General features: G+C 40.4%; 1 protein-coding gene across 1 annotated transcript in view; it reads left to right on the plus strand.

The window, feature by feature from the left end:
• Positions 1–18043, plus strand: part of PTAR1 (protein prenyltransferase alpha subunit repeat containing 1) — a 50735-nt gene that overhangs the window by 16695 nt on the left and 15997 nt on the right. Inside the window, exons 3-5 of the mRNA XM_026652389.2 lie at positions 1438–1504; positions 10584–10688; positions 15672–15885. Coding sequence (XP_026508174.1) covers positions 1438–1504; positions 10584–10688; positions 15672–15885 — 386 coding nt within the window. The remainder of the gene's footprint in view (positions 1–1437; positions 1505–10583; positions 10689–15671; positions 15886–18043) is intronic.

The raw sequence follows: 18043 nt of genomic DNA on the forward strand, positions 1-18043 counted from the left end.
CTAGGTAGGCATCAAACTAATTGATTAGTGCAGCAAAATACAGGAGGGAAAGGAAAGGCAAGGCTAGAATAAAATAACTCTTCTGTTTGTCAGCCACCCACACAGCTCCTTCCAGTTTTATTACATCATTAAACATATGTAGAAATCTACAGTGTCTAAAGGGGAGTAGGCAAACAGATGTTTATGGATATGTCTGTATTTCTTATTTAGTGATTAGTCATAGTATCTCAATCTTTGGAGAGGCAGCCTATTCAGAATCATTTAAATGTATTTTCTGTTACATAGTTGTGCAAGATTCTATGATTCTAACTTACTAAATGAATTTGTGATGTTCTCTGTTCCTAATCCATAGTTGTGGGGGATTTTCCCCTTCCATAGGTGCAATTTTTGTAGTGGTTATTTAGTTACAGGTAAAAGTGTGCAGCATAGAACAGCTATAGCAAATTGCTATCCGCAGTTCAGAGTTCTTAGACCAATGTCTAAGGGAGGAGGGATAGCTTAGTGGTTTGATCATTGACCTGCTAAACCTGGGGTTGTGAGTTCAATCCTTAAGGGGGTCATTTAGGAATTGGGGGCAAAATCCGTACTTGGTCCTGCTAGTGAAGGCAGGGGGCTGGACTCGATGACCTTTCGGGGTCCCTTCCAGTTCTAGGAGATAGGATATCTCCATATTTAAAAAAAAAAAAAAAAAAAAAAAGTTAGTTATGCTGTTCCGGGAGATGATTGTAGTTTTGAGTGGTAAGATCTCAATCGACAATTTTTCAACAATTTTAAGAACTTTGTGTGCATTTAAGTCACACAGTGTATTTTCAATTTTAATAACTAAATGGACTAGAATGCTCAAAGATCTCATACAATCTCTGTTTCAGAACTATCCAATAACTTTTAATTCACTTAAGAATATTGTCTTTTTGAATCATAGTTGTCCAGGGGGAGGAGAGCCATGATTCCAAGTTATAATAGTGGAGTTTGTAGATATCAGTGAACCCAAGAGGTGGGACTTATTTTAAGTACACCTCTACCTCGATATAACGCGACCCGCTATAACATGAATTCAGATATAACAAGGTAAAGCAGTGCTCTGGGGGGGCGGGGCTACGCACTCTGGTGGATCGAGGCAAGTACAATATAACGCGGTTTCACCTATAACACGGTAAGATTTTTTTGGCTCCTGAGGACAGCGTTGTATCGAGGTAGAGGTGTACTTACCATGGAAGGCGAAGAAACTAAACCAACTGTGTGTCATCCTTACAGTTTGAGCTACCTCTTTCTCTGGACTGGAACTCCTCAATATTCCCAGAGGTGTGTTGCAGTAAGAACGAGTCAGAAAGAAGAGGCTTTGAGGAAGTATGGAGGCATAAAGAGGGGAGAAGCATTGATGTTTTGTTTTACCACTGTTAATCATTCATGGGTTGTTTATTTTTTTTAATCTTTTAGAATTGATAGATATCACGTGTACGCTGCTGCTACTAAACCCAGACTTCACCACTGCATGGAATGTAAGGTATGTCACACTCAGCAAATGGTATCACAAAGAGCTTGGCCAGCTGCCTTAAGTCTGAGTTCGCCATAAGCTTTGTTTTAAGTGGCATTTAACATCATAATGACTGCTGTTTTGATAAGATGTGCTGAAAGAACTTTTACAATCTTTTCCTTCCTGATTTCCTTTGTAGCTAATCTATTGCATTTCACAGTACAATGATACTAAAATTATAATTTTAGATACAAATTAAGGGTTATGCCACTTTATCTGAAGAGATACGCAAGATGAAGAATATATTTTACCAAAGGACCATGGTTACTGGTCCTGTTCATGTATCAGTGAACATTTTTATCTTGGATCAAATTTAATATAAAACTGCATCTCTGCTTGCTAGCTAGCATATTTCGAGTCAATGTGTTGTATGAGGTTACCCCAATGAATAATTATGTGAACTATGATTCTTTGTTCACACTGTATTAAACTGGCTATAGAAGGTAGTTGACAAAAATTGTATTGATAGGTAGCTTCTTTCAATGTAATCCATTAAGATAGTATGTTAAATACTTAGATTTTTATATTGCTCAGGAGCTAGGATGTCACACTCATCAAGACTTCACATTTGATCAGCATTTGGTTCACTCTTGCTGACAACAGGTAATGCAAATTAAGCCTTGCTCTAAAGAGCATTTCCATTCTTGCTTGACTCCTGGGGCAGCTTAGGGAGCACTGAGCAATCTGATACTCTTAGGACAAGTCTACAATTAAAATGCTGCAGCGGCAGAGCTGCACCGGTGCCGTAGTGCTTCAGTGAAGATGCGACTGCGCTGACAAGGAAGCTAATTCAGCTCCATGAGCGGCGGTAGCTGTGTCGGCGGCAGAAACCCTGCCATTGACGTAGTGCTGTCTATCCTGGGGGCTAGGTCAGTACAGTCAAACCTCGCAATAACGCGCCCCGCGATAATGCGAATTTGGATATAACACGATCATAAGTTGGCTCCCCTTTAAGGCCGTAATACTGTTCGCGTTTTGCCGGAATACTTTTTTTATGACACTTATAAATAAACTGCATTCTTCCGGTCTTATAGGATAAAGTGACTCCTGGCCATTGCAGGCCCATTGCACTTAGTTCTCGGTTTGTACATGTGTATGGTGTTTGCCTATGAACTTGTTATTAATTTCCTATATTTTAAAAAAATTTTACTGTTATGGATACGCCAGTTTGCAAACGCAAGTCGTTTTCTGCCCAAGAGAAATTGTACGTCCTGGATCAACTAAAGAAGGGCAAACAAACTCAGCTTGCTAGAGATATAGGAATTAGCGAGTCCACTCTGCGAGGGTGGGGGAAAAAAGAAGAAAAGCTCCATAGCCTACCCTGTATTCTTGAAGCGGGAACTGGTTTACAGCGTAAAAAGGTCAAGTTCGCTAATGACGAAAGCCTAGATTCAGCCTTGTACCAATGGTTTGTCCAGGCTCGCTCAGAAGGTGTTCCCATTTCTGGCCCTATTCTGAAAGCTCAAGCAGAGAAATTTGATCGCCTTATCAATGGAAATGAATCCAAATTTAAGGCGAGTAACGGCTGGCTGGACAGATTCAAGAAAAGGCACACTATAAGCCAGGTTCTTGTGTCTGGGGAAATCCGCTCAGCTGATAAAGAGGCTGCCGATTCCTACCCAATTGAGCTTAAAAAGTTGCTGGAGGAAGGTTGCTACACAGCCGATGAAGTTTACAACTGTGGCAAGACTGGTTTATGTTTTAAAATGTTATCCGATCGCACCCTCGCAACCAGGACTGATAGTCACAAACAAGAAGGCTTTAAGCAGAGGAAGGACCGAGTCTCTCTTGTTTTGCATCAACAAGTCTGGCAGCCACAAAGTCAGACCTCTGATGGGAAAAGCGAGGTCTCCCAGATGTTTTCATCATGTTAATATGAAGGCCCTTCCCTTTGAATACACCAACAGCAAGAATGCATGGATGAATAGCTGCATATTTAAAGACTGATTCCATAAAACTTCCGTGCCAGCTGTTTGGGCTCATTTGCAAAAACTCAAGCAGGAGGAAAAACCTCTCCTCCTGCTGGATAATTGCCTTGCCCACCCCCCCAGCGGAAAATCTTGTCAGTCGTGACGGCAAGATTAAAGTCTCTTATCTCCCGAAGAACACTACATCAGAAATCCAGCCACTGGACCAAGGCATAATATCGGTATTTAAGCAAAACTATCGTCACGAAATGATCAAGCGGATGGTGGCGGATAACAACTCCTCCGTCGACACATCACTGGTGTCACTCAACTTGAAAGAAGTCTGTCGCCTCGGCGGGAAAGCCTGGGATGCTATCTCTGCACGTTGCATTGAACGATGCTGGATAAAGGGTCTTGGTCCAACTTTTCTGTCATCTACACACGATGATGGTAACGACAACGAGCCTGAATTTACAAGATTCATTGAAGACGACGTACGTTTAGCCGAAGAAGCACTCAGAGAATACGAGCACAGTCCTCATGATATCCTCAACTGGTTTTCAGCAGATGACATCTGCCCCATATATGAACACATCTCAGATGACAAAATTGTTGCAAATGTCAGCAGGAAGAATGAAGCTGCACCACCAGAGCCTGAAGCCAGTGGCGCTAATGATGACGACGATGATGGCACCTCAACTCCCCCCACCAAAAGTGTCCGAGGCAGTAAAGCACCTAGAAGCCAGTTTGAGGTGGCAGGAAACTCAAGATGTGGACATCATCAAAATCCTCCAACTCAGAAGCATTCTTGACTTTGCTAGAAGCCAACAGTCCGCGGCAAATGAGCAGACCACACTAGATAACGTGTTTTTTTTTTTTTTTTTTTTTTTTTTTAAAGAAGTGATGAAATTTAAAATTATGGAGTCATGTGACCAGATTGACTTTGCACTCTGCACAATGATTAGTATAGTCGATATCACATGTTTCTTTCATGTACATGTAATTAAATTACTACTTTTGTGTTTAAAACACGCTGGGATAACCATTGGTTTTTTTACAAGACTTAAACTGACCCGCTTGAAATGGTAAATTTTCATAACCTGGCTATAAAGCGACCCCACATTTATCGCTATCAAATTTTTTGGACCCCAATTATCGCGATATAGCGGGGTTTCACTGTATAACTGCATTGCTCAGGGGTGTGGATTTTTCACACCTTTGAGTGACATAGTTATGCTGATGTAAGTTTAGAGTGTAGACCTACCCGGAGATCCCTACCCACTGCAGACATGAGGAAAGGGGCTACTAGAATGAATGTGCATACACACTCTTTTCTTTCCAACCACCTGGGAAGAAAGGAAACTAAGTGCTCCTTGTCACTTAGGCACATCATAATAGTACTTAGCATTTTTATATTGCTTTACATGTAGGTTTGTAATTACTATTGTGCTCATTTTATAGTTAGGGAAACTCAGACAGGAAAGTAAAGCTATTTGCTCAACCTGACATAGGAAATTGTTGGCAGAGCCAGGATTAGAACTCAGGACTTGATTCCACTCCCTGTACAGCACAGGACTTCACCAAGTGGATTAGAGTAATGGTCTATTTAGTCAACTATGCAATCTCGAAAAGTGGCTAATATTGGATACTTCACAGGAATTTGTCAGATCCCCATAATGAACAATTATAGAATAACCTGCTCATAAGGGAAGTTTTTTCCTAATGTCAAGTGAGTAGTGGTTGGTTGATGCCCTGAATACTACATCCCTTTTAAAATTATACCACCGTTTATGAAACTGGAAGTTATTATCCATGTCAATGGCTAACCCCTTTTTTGAGTTCTACTAACCTTTTTTAATTTCTCCTAAGCTCTGGATGTCAATAACATTTTGAGGTAAAGAGTTCCACAGGTTAATTATATGTTGTGTAAAAGAGAAAGAAAGTATTCCTATTTCTTCTATCCGTTACTAAAGGCAGTTTTCTGCCTTTTAATTAGATGTCTCCTTGTTCCAGTATTGTGAGAGAAGGTGCTTGATTGACCTTCATTGCTGCTACTGCTTCTAGCCTTAGTCCCCTCTATATGGAGGTTAGCTTTTTGAGTCGTCTTCTCCATTCCAGTCTGTCTTGAACCAGTTCCTCAGATACTCCACAGCTAATCGAATCTTTTTGTATAACATCCATCCATATAGTTCTGGATCTTCTGACCCTTCTCTTACCCTCCGCTTCCAAGTTTCATACCCTGTTTCCTCTACGTACTTCAGATGGTTTGAGCATGTGAAAAGAAGATCAAAGCTGGAATTCCCTCAGCTTTTCTGTAATTGGTACCGCCTTCACGCTTCCCCCTGATTCGTTCGTTACAAACATGAGATTGACCTTTTCCATAGCTGTCATTATTTTAATTCTACCTCCATCAGGATGTCGCACCTTGATTATTTTGAGACTCTGATATTCCATTTGCTAATGGCATTGCTGGTCGTCCAAGCTGAATATCAGACTGAGTCATCCTATGATATTTAGATATACCTCTCAATGGGAGGAGGAGTGTGGACATGCCCTATCCCAAGCATATCCTCTGATTTTTTTCAGTCCACATGGGAACTGTGCGGGCTTGACCATCACTTAGGATAACATAGCCCTACTTCCCCAGTGCACGTAGAGGAGGAGCAGCAGGGACTTGCCTCCCTTTTCCTGGGGATGCCCAATAGAAGCAGTTCCTTGCACTCCCCTAAGCACAGAGACTGCAATTGATTCCCCCTTGCACAGGGCACAGAAGCGGGGAAAAGCTCTTTCCATATTCTTTCCACCCCCACCCAAGGGCCAGGGACAGGTTTAAATAATAGTTTGGGGGGTTTTAAACAAGAAATTGCAGCTTTAAATCTAGGTGTTTTAAATATTTAGACATGGAGATTTTCTCAGTTCAATTGGTTTCTTGCAGTTGGGAAAAATAAAGAAATCAGTCCATTAAGACTGTATTTGTGGTGAATAGTTGTCCGATCCAGATAAAGAAAGTATTTTTTCCCCAGCCTATAATATAATTATCCAGGTTGGTGCTGTGAACTGATTTTTGAAGTGTCATTGATTAAAGAAAAGGGAAATGTGGCAGTCATAGTAAAGGGTTGGCTATCATGAGAAAAATGTATCTGTAGGTATATTTGAAATGATAAAATTCATGGGGCTTTTAAACAGAAAACCCCCCATTGAACCCATTCTGTAACACCATATGTAAATTTCTCAGGTGTTGCTATAAGTAATGTTCTCTGTAGCTGTATTGCTGCTGCTGAAAATTGAACCATTTAAAAAAAAAAAAAAATGGAAAGTATATAAGAACATAATGTGCATACTGGGTCAGACTAGTGGTCCATCTAGGCCAATATTCTGCCTTCTGACATCAGCCATTGCCAGATGCGTCAGAAGGAATGAGCAGAACAAGGCAGTTATCAAGTAATCCATCCCCTATCATCCAGTCCCAGCTTCTGGCAGTCAGAGGATTTGGGGGGACAAAGCATGGGATTGCATCAGACCATCTTGGTTTATAGCCATTGAGGGACCTATCCTCCATGAACTTATCTCCATTCTTTTTTTACTCACTTATACTTTTGACCATCACAACATCCCCTGGCAATGAGCTGAACAGATTGACCATTCATTGGGAAGAAGTACTTCGTTATGTTAGTTTTAAATCTGCTGCCTATTGTGTTATGTTGTTGGGTAAATAACACTTCCTTATTCGCTTTCTCCACGCCATTCATGATTTTATAGACCTCTGTCATATCCCCACTTAGTTGTCTTTTTCTCTTTCCTGTCTTTTTTTTTTTTTTTTTTTAATCTCTCCTCATATGGAAGTTGTTCTATACACCAATCATTTTCATTGCTTTTCTCTACACCTTTTCCAATTATAATATATCTCTTTTGAGATGAGGTGACCACAACTAAACACAGTATTCAAAGTGTTGGCGTACCATGGATTTATATAGTGGCATTATGATATTTACTGTCTTATCTATCCCTTTACTAATGATTCCTAACATTGTTAGCTTTTTTGACTGCCACTGCACAGTGAGTAGATGTTTTCAGAGAACTATCCACAAAGACTCCAAGATCTTTCTTGAGTAGTAACATCTAATTTAGATCTTGGCATTTTGGATGTATAGTTGAGATTGTTTTCCAATGTGCATTACTTTTCACTTATCAGCATTTAATTGTATCTACTATTTTGTTGCCAAGTCACCCAGTTTTGTGAGATCTCTTTGCAGTCAGCTTTGGACTTACCTATCTTGAGTAATTTTGTATCATCTGCAAACTTTGCCACCTCACTCTTAAACCTTTTTAAATAGATCACTTATGAATATGTTCAAAACATAGATCCCAGTACAGATTCTTGGACGACCCTGCTATTTGCCTCTCTCTATTGTGAAAATTGACGATTCCTACTCTTTGTGCCTTATCTTTTAACCAGTTCTGTCCATGAGAAGACCTTGCCTCTTTATCCCAGGACTGCTTAGTTTGCTTAAGAGCCTTTGGTATGGGACCTTGTCAAAGGCTTTCTGAAAGTTCAAGTACACTGTATCAACTGAATCACCTTTGTCCACATGCTTGTTGACACCCTCAAAGAATTCAAATAGATTGGTGAGGCATGATTTTCCTTTACAAAAGCTACATTTACTCTTCCCCAACATATCCGATACATAGCGTACATGATAATTCTGTTCTATGTTGTAGTTTCAACCAGTTTGCCTGGTACTGAAGTTAGGCTTACCAACCTGTAATTGCCAAGATTGCCTCTGGAGCCTTTTTTAAAAATCAGCATTATATTAGCTATCCTCCAGTCGTCTGGTAAGCGATAAGTTACAAACCACAGTTAATAGTTCTGCAGTTTCATATTTGAGTACCTTCAGAACTCCTGGGTGAATATCATCTGATCCTAGTGACTTACAGTAACTCCTCACTTAAAGTCGTCCCAGTTAACATTGTTTCGTTGCTGATCAATTGGAGAACATGCTCATTTAAAGTTGTGCAATGCTCCCTTATAACGTCGTTTGGCAGCCACCTGCTTTGTCCGCCACTTACAGAAAGAGCAGCCCGTTGGAGCTAGCGGGGGGGGGGGGCTTGGAACCAGGGTGGACTGGCAGCCCCCCATCAGTTCCCCGCTCCCCTAAGTTCCCTGTGTGGCAGCCGCCCAGCAGGCTATCAGTTGCTGGGCAGTTCAGCTGTCCCTCCCCCCACTGTCGTGTGCTGGAGCTGCTCTCGGGAGCTTCCTGCTTGCTGTGCAGGAGTGAGGGTAGAGGGGTGCTAATGTCAGGGTATTCCCCCTCCCCCCTGCTCCCGCCCCCCCCGCTTATCCCATCTCCATAGAGCAGCGGGGGGACATGACAAGGCTCAAAATGGAGGGAGCTTGCCGGCAGCAGCTGCTGCCTCAACTTGCTGATCTACTTAAAAAGGCAATGTACTTAGAGTGGGGTCAGCGTACGTAAAGGGGCAATGCACATCTCTCTCACTCACTCACTCACACACACACACACACACACACACACACACACACACACACACACACAGTGTGTGTCTCTGTCTGCCATGCTGTCTCCCCTCCCTTCATTTGTGCTGCCTTGTAGAGTGTGAGGCTACATTAACAACAATGTGTTAATCCTTGAGGGCTCAGCCGAGTGCTAGATCACTTAGCTTTAAGGCATTCCCTGGGAAATATCCCACCCTCTGACTTCACCACCTCAGCCAAGCTTCGCAATCATCATTGGTGTGTACAGTATTAAATTGTTTGTTCAAAACTTATACTGTGTTATATATAATAGTCTTTTAATATAGTCTGAAACAGGGGAGGGTGATGGGGAAGGAGGAGGAGAAAGAAAGGAGTGCTCTCTTCTCTGTCCCATCAGTTAAGCCGTCCTATGCCTTACTTTCCCCTTTTTTTCCATCCTGTTCTGAAGTAGCTGTCCTAGTTTCTCATTTTAAAAATCTGGTTGTTCTAGAAGTAACTGACTTCATTCACTAGTGCTGTCACATTGATATATTTTAGAATGAAAATTTTCAGCCTCCTTTCATTCTTTAGTTATGCACGGGCAATTAAGTCAGACCACTGTGGAAATATGTTAGGCATTTTTTCTTTACTTCCATTGGACTACTCATGCTCATTTAAGCATATACTTAAGTGCTTTTCTAGATCAGGGCCACAGTGCTCAGGATCGAGCTTTGTGCCAGCAGCATCTCATTGCTATGCAGGTGTCTGGACTGATATGAAATCCATATAGCTGCAGGCTTCTCTAAGATTTCACCATAATGTGCCTGTCTCACAAGTGTTCAGGGGAGGGGTTGTGACAGACGGGATGAGAATTAAGGTTTGGGAAGACTTTTACTAAATATTCTGTTATAAGAGTAACTAAACCTAAAATGGTCTGGCTTTCAAGTGTGTTTTTTTTTTTTAAATAACCCTACAATACACTTCTAATGGATTTTTTTTTTGGCCTCTAAGTTAGTGATACCTAATACCAACCTTAACCCCTGTTTCAATCTATTTATATATGTGTAGAGAACTATTTCATTAAGATGCTTTTAAAATGTAAAATAATAGTGATGCTACTGTCTTGAAGCACAATAGTAATTTCATGAGTGCTTTTCTTTGTAGCTTTTAATTGTCAACAGGAGTTGCGTATGTGTGATTGATGTCAGTGGAGCTTTCTTGTGCATAACTGTCTTTTTGAAATGTGTATATCTTATGGGAAGGCTTTGGAAGATAGCTCTAGGGTGTTTAAAGTTAGTCCTAATCAGTCAAAAAAAAATTGTTTTGCATGCCAATGTTAGCACATGTTAAGTTTTCTACTGCAAAATATTGTGCAACTCAGGAACAGATCTACTTTGTAAAGTTGTGTCATCATTTCAGGATGAATTACCACAGAGAGAAATGTAGACCATTTGTACAATTCAAAATGTAGAACACAGATTTTTACTTTGAAAACACGCTATCTGGTTACAATAAAATGGCTGCTTCAATTTTTAAAGGGTTTTTTTTTTTTGTAATTTTTAAAGTTTATATTCTGGATATCATAGTTGGTTGTATTATGTTTCAAAGAAAATGACATGCACCCTTAAAGGAAAAATTAGGTGTACAAATGGATTTTTTTTTTCTTTTGCAGGAAAGAACTAATATTATCTGGCACTTTAAGTCCAGTTAAGGATTTACATCTTGGAAAACTGGCATTAACGAAGTTTCCGAAGAGTCCAGAAACATGGATTCACAGGTTTCTTGTTTTTTTTTTCTTCCCTTTCTTTCCCTCCCCCCAAATAAATAAATATTTATATATATTTTCATACCTCTGTCTGTGTTTGAGGTAGGAAGGTGTGGATGGAAACAGAGCAGATTTCCAAACCATCTACTGTAAAATTCATTGCTTTGATGATTTTTAAAGATTCTGATCAACTACGTGTAGGACTTAATGTTCAAATCAGATATGTGTTTCTGCATGTTACATGTCTTTTAATATAACTACAGTGGTGTGTAATTTTTCTTCATTTTGTATTCCCAGTGTGACTGCTTGAAAAGTGCCATAAAATTAATGCTAGGTTTTCCATATTTTACTTTTATTATTTATTTATTTATTTGCCTTTAACCTGTTTATCTTGTAGATCTGCCAGAGAACCAGCATACGTTTAAAAAATAAATTTTGTAATTGTAGCTAGGTTATATCCCATTAGTGTACTGTAATATTTTTCCTTATGACTATATTTTCACCATCCATAGGATTATGCAGTGACAATGTCTCCCTTACTGAGCAATAACAAAGAAAAGGTATTTTTTAAAAAGGCAACCCAATGCTTAATCAAATGCACCAAATCCCAAATGCCTCGGGATGGCTCCCACGCTCCTGGCTGGTGAGTGGGGCTGGTGATGCCTGATGCTTGCAGGCATATGGTAGGGGAAGGCTGTAGTCCTGGCCCAGCGGAGCAGAGACCCTAGCCAGATCTGCGAGAAGTTGTTGTCGTCGTCCCTGGCTGTGTAGGAGGTCACCCCACTGCTGAATGGCTCTGTCCCTGACCAGAAGCCATTCATCAGTGATGTAGCCTCCCCTGCAGCTGGGGACAGTTCCTCCTCATGACACTACCTAAGGGTCTCTACTACAGCCCACCAGGACTCCAGCCTTCCCCATACCTTGTGCCTTCAGGGATCCAGTGTCACTGACCCTGTGACCATGGAGGGAGCCCTCTGCAGCTCTGTCACAGCCCCATCCACTCACTCACTATCTAGGAGTGGCAGAACCATCCCCAGGCAGAAACTGTTCAGCAGTGGGGTGGACTTCCCTGTGACCAGGGGCTCATCCTCCTCCTTACAGTCCTGGCCAGGGGTCTCTGCACCACTGGGGCCAGGACAACTGCAGCCTCCCACACATGTTGTACCCTGATGTTGGGCTCCTCAGCCACATAGAGAGACCCCTGCAGCCACTGTATTAATACTGCCCTATCCCCAACCCTACCCGCCACAGCTGTGCAAAAGAAAATCTTAAAAGTAAAAATCAATACGAATTGTCAAAAAAATTTTAAAAAATTTGAATTCTGCCAAGCTTAGTTATACACATCCTTTCCTGCTATTTTGCTTTAATAGTGTTGGCATGGAACCAGAATTGAAGAATTTAATTGTAGTTACACTGGTTTTTAGCTTTCTAATCCCGCAACCTCTTTTCACCACCTCTACCTTTTTCACACTATTTGACTGCTTTGCTTTATGTAACTACATTATACAGAATGGAAAAGAAGGTAGATGTGATGGAGAGGAGAGAAATAAGTTGCAAGTGCCATGATTTAGCGATAGCTGCCTCAAACTCCTTCATACTAGTCAATGCTGGACTATTAACTGTACCATGTAATATATAATGTACCTGAAGTCATGTATGTCATTCTCGAACAGTGACATTCTTAAGAAATAAAGAAAAGTCAGGGTTCCTTCACACACATTTTTGCCCTTCACATTTAGTGTTAAAAGTTGTTTACCTGGAAATAAAGAATCGGAAGTTAGTTATTTTATGCTTTATTTATGTTAAAGGAATGAATCTTTCATCATTTAATTTTCCTGCATAAACATATTTTTGTCTCTCATTTTGGGTCTTTGTCACTCACTATGTCCCGCTTTTGCATTTTGGCAGTTTGAGGTATTTGAGCAGCAAAAAAACATGTTTGGGTATCATAGGCTTTGTTTTATTTAAAAAAAAACAACAACAAAAAACCCCACCTTAGACATACGTCTTCAAAATTGCTGCATTTGTGACATGGATTCGCTCTTCTAAATGAAGTAGTCAAAGAGTGTGGTTTGACCTGCTGCCCTCCTTTAGCTACAATGAATGTCATATCAGAAGCAAACTTAGAAATACAGGCGTGATCCAGTGTTCTTGATCTCAGATTAGAGATGCAGTCAACTTAAAAATCACATTTCCCTCTCAAAATTTTAGCTACTATTATTTTCTAAGTAACAGCCAAGGTTACTGGGAATGGTATTTATATATAGCTAGTTTTAATGTTTCTCCTATACAGTATTTGGTCAGCAAGTTTCCTCTGTTATTGATGTGGGTCATGCACACCCTAATCAGGGGGAGAGAGACCTTCTTCTTAAAAAAAAAAAAAAAAAAAGGGGGGGGGGGGGGGAGAATGTAAAATAACGCAAGTTGGCAGAAAGACTGTGGAGCAGATGGGAGTACCTGAAACCATTTTTGTTAAACCAGTTAAATTTCAAGTTGATGATGTCACTTAATGAGTTTTAGACAATTTTGTAATCTTATGAATAAGCTATTTTTTGACTGGTTAATTTTAATTTTTAAAGCTTTATTAAGGAAAGAATTCACCTTTCTACCAGCAGATGGAATGACATTGTGTTGGCTCACTTTCATTTCAAATACTACCAAAGTGGACAAAAGGGTGTAACTTTTTTGGTCTCAGTTGTTAAAACTTGTAAGTCCTGATCGAGAGGTCCACTCAGCTTTCCATATAATCCCCTCTTGCAGCACTGTCTGTCTGTTTACATGCTGCTGTTGACCTTTCTATGTCTGCAATACCTTTTTTAATGAAAGATATTTGAAATGAATTTGATCAGACAAATATACTTGTTAGCAGCTTTACTTTGACAAAGGGTTGTATAAGCCATCAGTACATCTATTGCAAGTTTTGAGGCAGTGACTTTCTTAAAGTGCAGTTCTACTCTAAAGTGCCTTTTACAAATAAAATGCAATGTGGGAATCTGTTTGTCTCAGTGATTCCAGGTCAAATGTGACTAGTTTCCTAGTAAAAAGGTGTTTTTTCTAACTGCTAGCCCAGCAATCTCTGCCTGGGACCTCAGAATTAAGCTGGGTTTCTTTTATTTATTCCTTCTATATCCTCACCAGTAACAAAGGGTTCTGCAGGAGAAATTGAAGCCACATTGATGCCTGTGTACCTCTATTGCTTTCGATGAGTTTGCACAAGTGTAACTGGAAGTTAGTAAACAGTTTTGTTAATGATGCACAAGAAGAAATAGAATCCCGTTCAGTTGCTCTTTGCTGTACTGACTCTGCAGGGCTAACGAGTAAAAAGCAGTAAAGTCTTTTTTTCTTTTGTGACTAAAGTCAGCAGATCTGACTGAATCCACACACAGGGTGCAGATCTGTTGAGTAAGAAGGTATTTTTACATAATCCTTTTTCAACATAAAACCTCACTGTAACACTGTGGATGTCTTGTGAAAAATGAATTTTTCAAAATCTTCCATGATATTTTTAAATACTTAATATATATTTGGATATTTAAATATTCCATGATCTTTTTTTGGCAAATTTTGTATATTCAGGTTTTTGGTAACTTTTTATTTTTATTGACTTCCTCAAATTCTCAACATTAGATAGGACCAATAACAGTAAATGAACAAAGAGAGCTGAAGTTAGATACAGTAATGCCTCACTTAAGGTTGTAGTTATGTTCCTGAAAAATGCGACTTTATGCGAAACAATGTTAAGTGAATTCAATTTCCCCATAAGAATTAATGTAAATGGGGGAGGGGGGGCTAGGTTCCAGGGAAATTTTTTTCACCAGGCAAAAGACATTATATACATATACATTACAAGTTTTAAACAAACCGTTTAATATTGTACGCAGCAATGAATGATTGTGAAGCTTGGTTGAGGTGGTGGAGTAAGAGGGTGGAATATTTCCCAGGGAATTCCTTGCTGCTAAATGATGAACTAGCACTCCGCTGAGCCCTCAAGGGTTAATACTCTGTTAATATAGCCTCACACTCTACAAGGCAGCATGGACTAATGCAGGAGGGAGGAAACACAATAGATGCAGGGCAGTAGCTGCAAACACTTCCCTGCAAAAACTGAACATGATGATGAGCCCACTCCCTCCTCCTGACAGTACATGCACGGCTGCACAGGTGCTGACTTTCCAAAGTGCTGGGGAGTGCATGCATGAGAGAGAGAGAGGTGCATTGCTCCTTTAAGTACGCTGACCCCACTTCAAGTATGTTGCCCTTTTAAGCAGATCAGACAGGAAGCAACAGCTTCCAGCAAGGTCCCTCTTTTCTGTCCCTGAGCCCTGTCCCCCTCCTCCGCTTTGTGGAGAGGGGGCACAGGGCAGGGGGAGGAGCAGGGGGACATCCTGATATCAGCACCCCCCTCCCCCAGCAAGCAAAGCAGGAAGCTCCCTGGAGCAGCTCCAAGACAGAGGGCAAGGCAGGAGCAGCACGGCAGCGGGCGAGGGACAGCTGAACTGCTGCTGGGCAGCTGCCGAGCCACATATCTTACAGGGAATTTAGGGGAACTGATGGGGGGGGGGGAGCTGCCAGCCTCCCCGTCCCCAGTTCTAATCCCCACGAGGAGGGGCTGCTCTTCCAGAGAATCCTGAAAACAGTGGACAGAGCAGGCAGCCGCCTAACGACATTATAAGGGAGCATTGTGCAACTTTAAATGAGCTTGTTCCCTAATAGATCAGCAGCGTAACAATGAAACCACATTCACTGGGACAACGTTAAGTGAGGCGTTACTGGATTCTTAAATGTGTCTATTAACTGAAGACTTTCTGTATCTGAATAGCTCACAGGTTTTATGTTTAGTCTGTTTCTTCCCCCAACCTCCAGTTTATCCTGAATTAAGATGGGAAAACTCCACGTACGTTAGTTAATTTATATAGTGAAATAAGGAACAAAACAAAATGTGTTTTTCTCTTAAAACTGCTTTTGCATTGTTAACCCTCTACACCATTTAACCAGACGATGGGTGCTGCAACAACTAATTCAGGAAAACTCCTTGCCAACTCTTGTAACTAAAGGGAACTTGGGAACAGTGCCTATGGAAAGAATTCAACGATTAGTGCAGGAGGAAATGGATGTCTGCTGTGAAGCTGCTGGGAGATATCCAAGCAACTACAATGCCTGGTCCCACCGTATCTGGATTTTACAGCGTTTGGGAAAGCTGGATGTCAAGGTACAATACTGGCGTGTATAAACCCCTACGCAGAATTTGTACATTTTAAATCTGGATCATCATAAAGCAGTGTGCTGTGGGAGAGGTGAATAATTGTCTCAGTGGTGTTAAACTGATGTACACAATTAATGCTTTAGGAGAATAAGCATTCCAGGGACAAGGACTGTTCTGTTGCTCTGTCAGACTCTTATCAATGTAACTAGCACCCATCTGTTGGTGCTTAACTGATTAGAGGGTAGATGGGAGTCTGGGAGATGAAGCAGAGGACTGAGCATAAATTCTGTGCTGGTATAATCTGTAAGAGCCCATTAGAATAAAAGATACTATGCAACAGATGACATTCCAATACTCTAATAGTCCCCTTTTTGTTTTACTACCAGTGTTCTTTCATGTCATTTTGTGATGTCAGAATGTGTGCATAGAGGACTAGTATAGGATAAAGAGACCAGGCAATTTAGAAACAGAAAAGTGGTGCGTATAAGCATTTTCATGAGATTTGAGGACACCCTTCATCCCAGTTTATGCTGAGTTTTTAATAAATCAGCGTATACATCAGAGGCAAACTGACTAACTGGCCTTAAATATGCCTTATCAACTTCAGCAGTGATGTCTTGTGAAAATCTTTTAGTTGAACCTCAGGCATGTTCATATGGTTCATCCAAAAATGGAATGCACTCAAGGCCTACAGGAAGGTGAAGTTGTTGACATGTGACATGATCTAAAATTAAAAGTACAGTTTTCTAATTACTCTTACTCTGTGATTTCTCAGGTGTGAGGTGAGTTCAGTGCCTTTATTATGTTGATGCTTTGACCTTCCATGGTAGCTGTTCCTGACTGCATTCTTTCACTACCATCACCCCGTCTGTGTGGTGTTTTTTTGTTTTGTTTTTGTTTTTTGAGAGGAGAGTGCTGACTATGTAGGCCCAGAACAGATTTTGTGGTTCTATCACTGGCAATCTGGGAGGTCATTTTGCTTATACTTTTTTCACCTGAGAACATTTTTAAAGATCTGTACGTATTCCATAATAACCTGAAAAGTGTGAGGTAGTCAGACAGACAGTCCAGTAGCTCTCCCATCTAACTCTCAAATAAAAGGTGGGTGTGCAAAATTCAGAACTACGAAATTTGGGGGATTTATTCATCAGGAATTGAGGACTCTCAGACAAACCCTTGATGGCTGCATTTTTTTGTCTTATATTTCAGTGCAATTAAGTGGAACACAACCATTCTCCCCTTTAATTGGCAGCAGTTGTTTGAAGGACAGGGCACCATCTCAAATGCTTTTGCAGCTGCTGTTCTCATAGCTGTAGACTATCAAAATAGGTAAAGCGAGAAGCTGCAGCTTGACACAAATAGCTCTCCTTGGATTTAGAATTTGTCTGGTGTTTTCATTCGTGTACAGCTATGTGAATTGCATTGAGCAATGGCAATTCACAAATAATTATGGCCGTGAAGGAAATGCAGATCACACACCAGCTTGTTTTTATTTTTTGTTTTAAATTTATGTTCTGAAACTCCCTCTTCCCTTTGCCTTCCATCCATCTTGGCAATCATCCCAGTTTCCCTGCTGGTCTACTTTTAATCCTTTAGGAAAGATCTTTATGCTTATCCCAGAATCCTTTGCAACAATTGCTGATGCAGCACTTCAGCAGCATCATTGCCATGCTGCATTAGAGGTGTCTGTGGGAACTAAGAGGGCTGTTAAACTTGGGGGACGGGGAGAACAAGGGAGGTTAGAAGTTTTAGTACATACCTATACTCTAGGGAATGTAAATACACAAAATTATAAAAAGGACATTTTCAGTTTGGTGTATTTGTGCATGAACACCCTGAAAAGAATTAATGAAAAAAAAGACAAATGGAAAAAGGGAGACATGACACTTTACATACTGTAAACTGTCCTAGAAAGCTATTGGGTTTTTTAATTATATTTTTTCTAAATCTAGAACATTTTGAAGCTCCTTCTAAAACACTTTATTCTTGGAAGGGTATAAAAAATCTCAGGGTAGAGTTTGGCCCTAAATTTAGGTGGTGGTACAAAATTATAACCAGAGCTTCAGTCTCCTTCACTAAAAGGTAAATATTGTCTTTCTTTGATCCTAAAAATTTCACTTTTTATTTTTTAAATTAAAAAAAAAAGTGAAATTTTTAGGATAAG

Source organism: Terrapene carolina, unplaced genomic scaffold, assembly GCF_002925995.2.
Source record: "Terrapene carolina triunguis isolate 2854851 unplaced genomic scaffold, T_m_triunguis-2.0 Scaffold113, whole genome shotgun sequence".
NCBI classification, from domain to species: domain Eukaryota; kingdom Metazoa; phylum Chordata; order Testudines; family Emydidae; genus Terrapene; species Terrapene triunguis.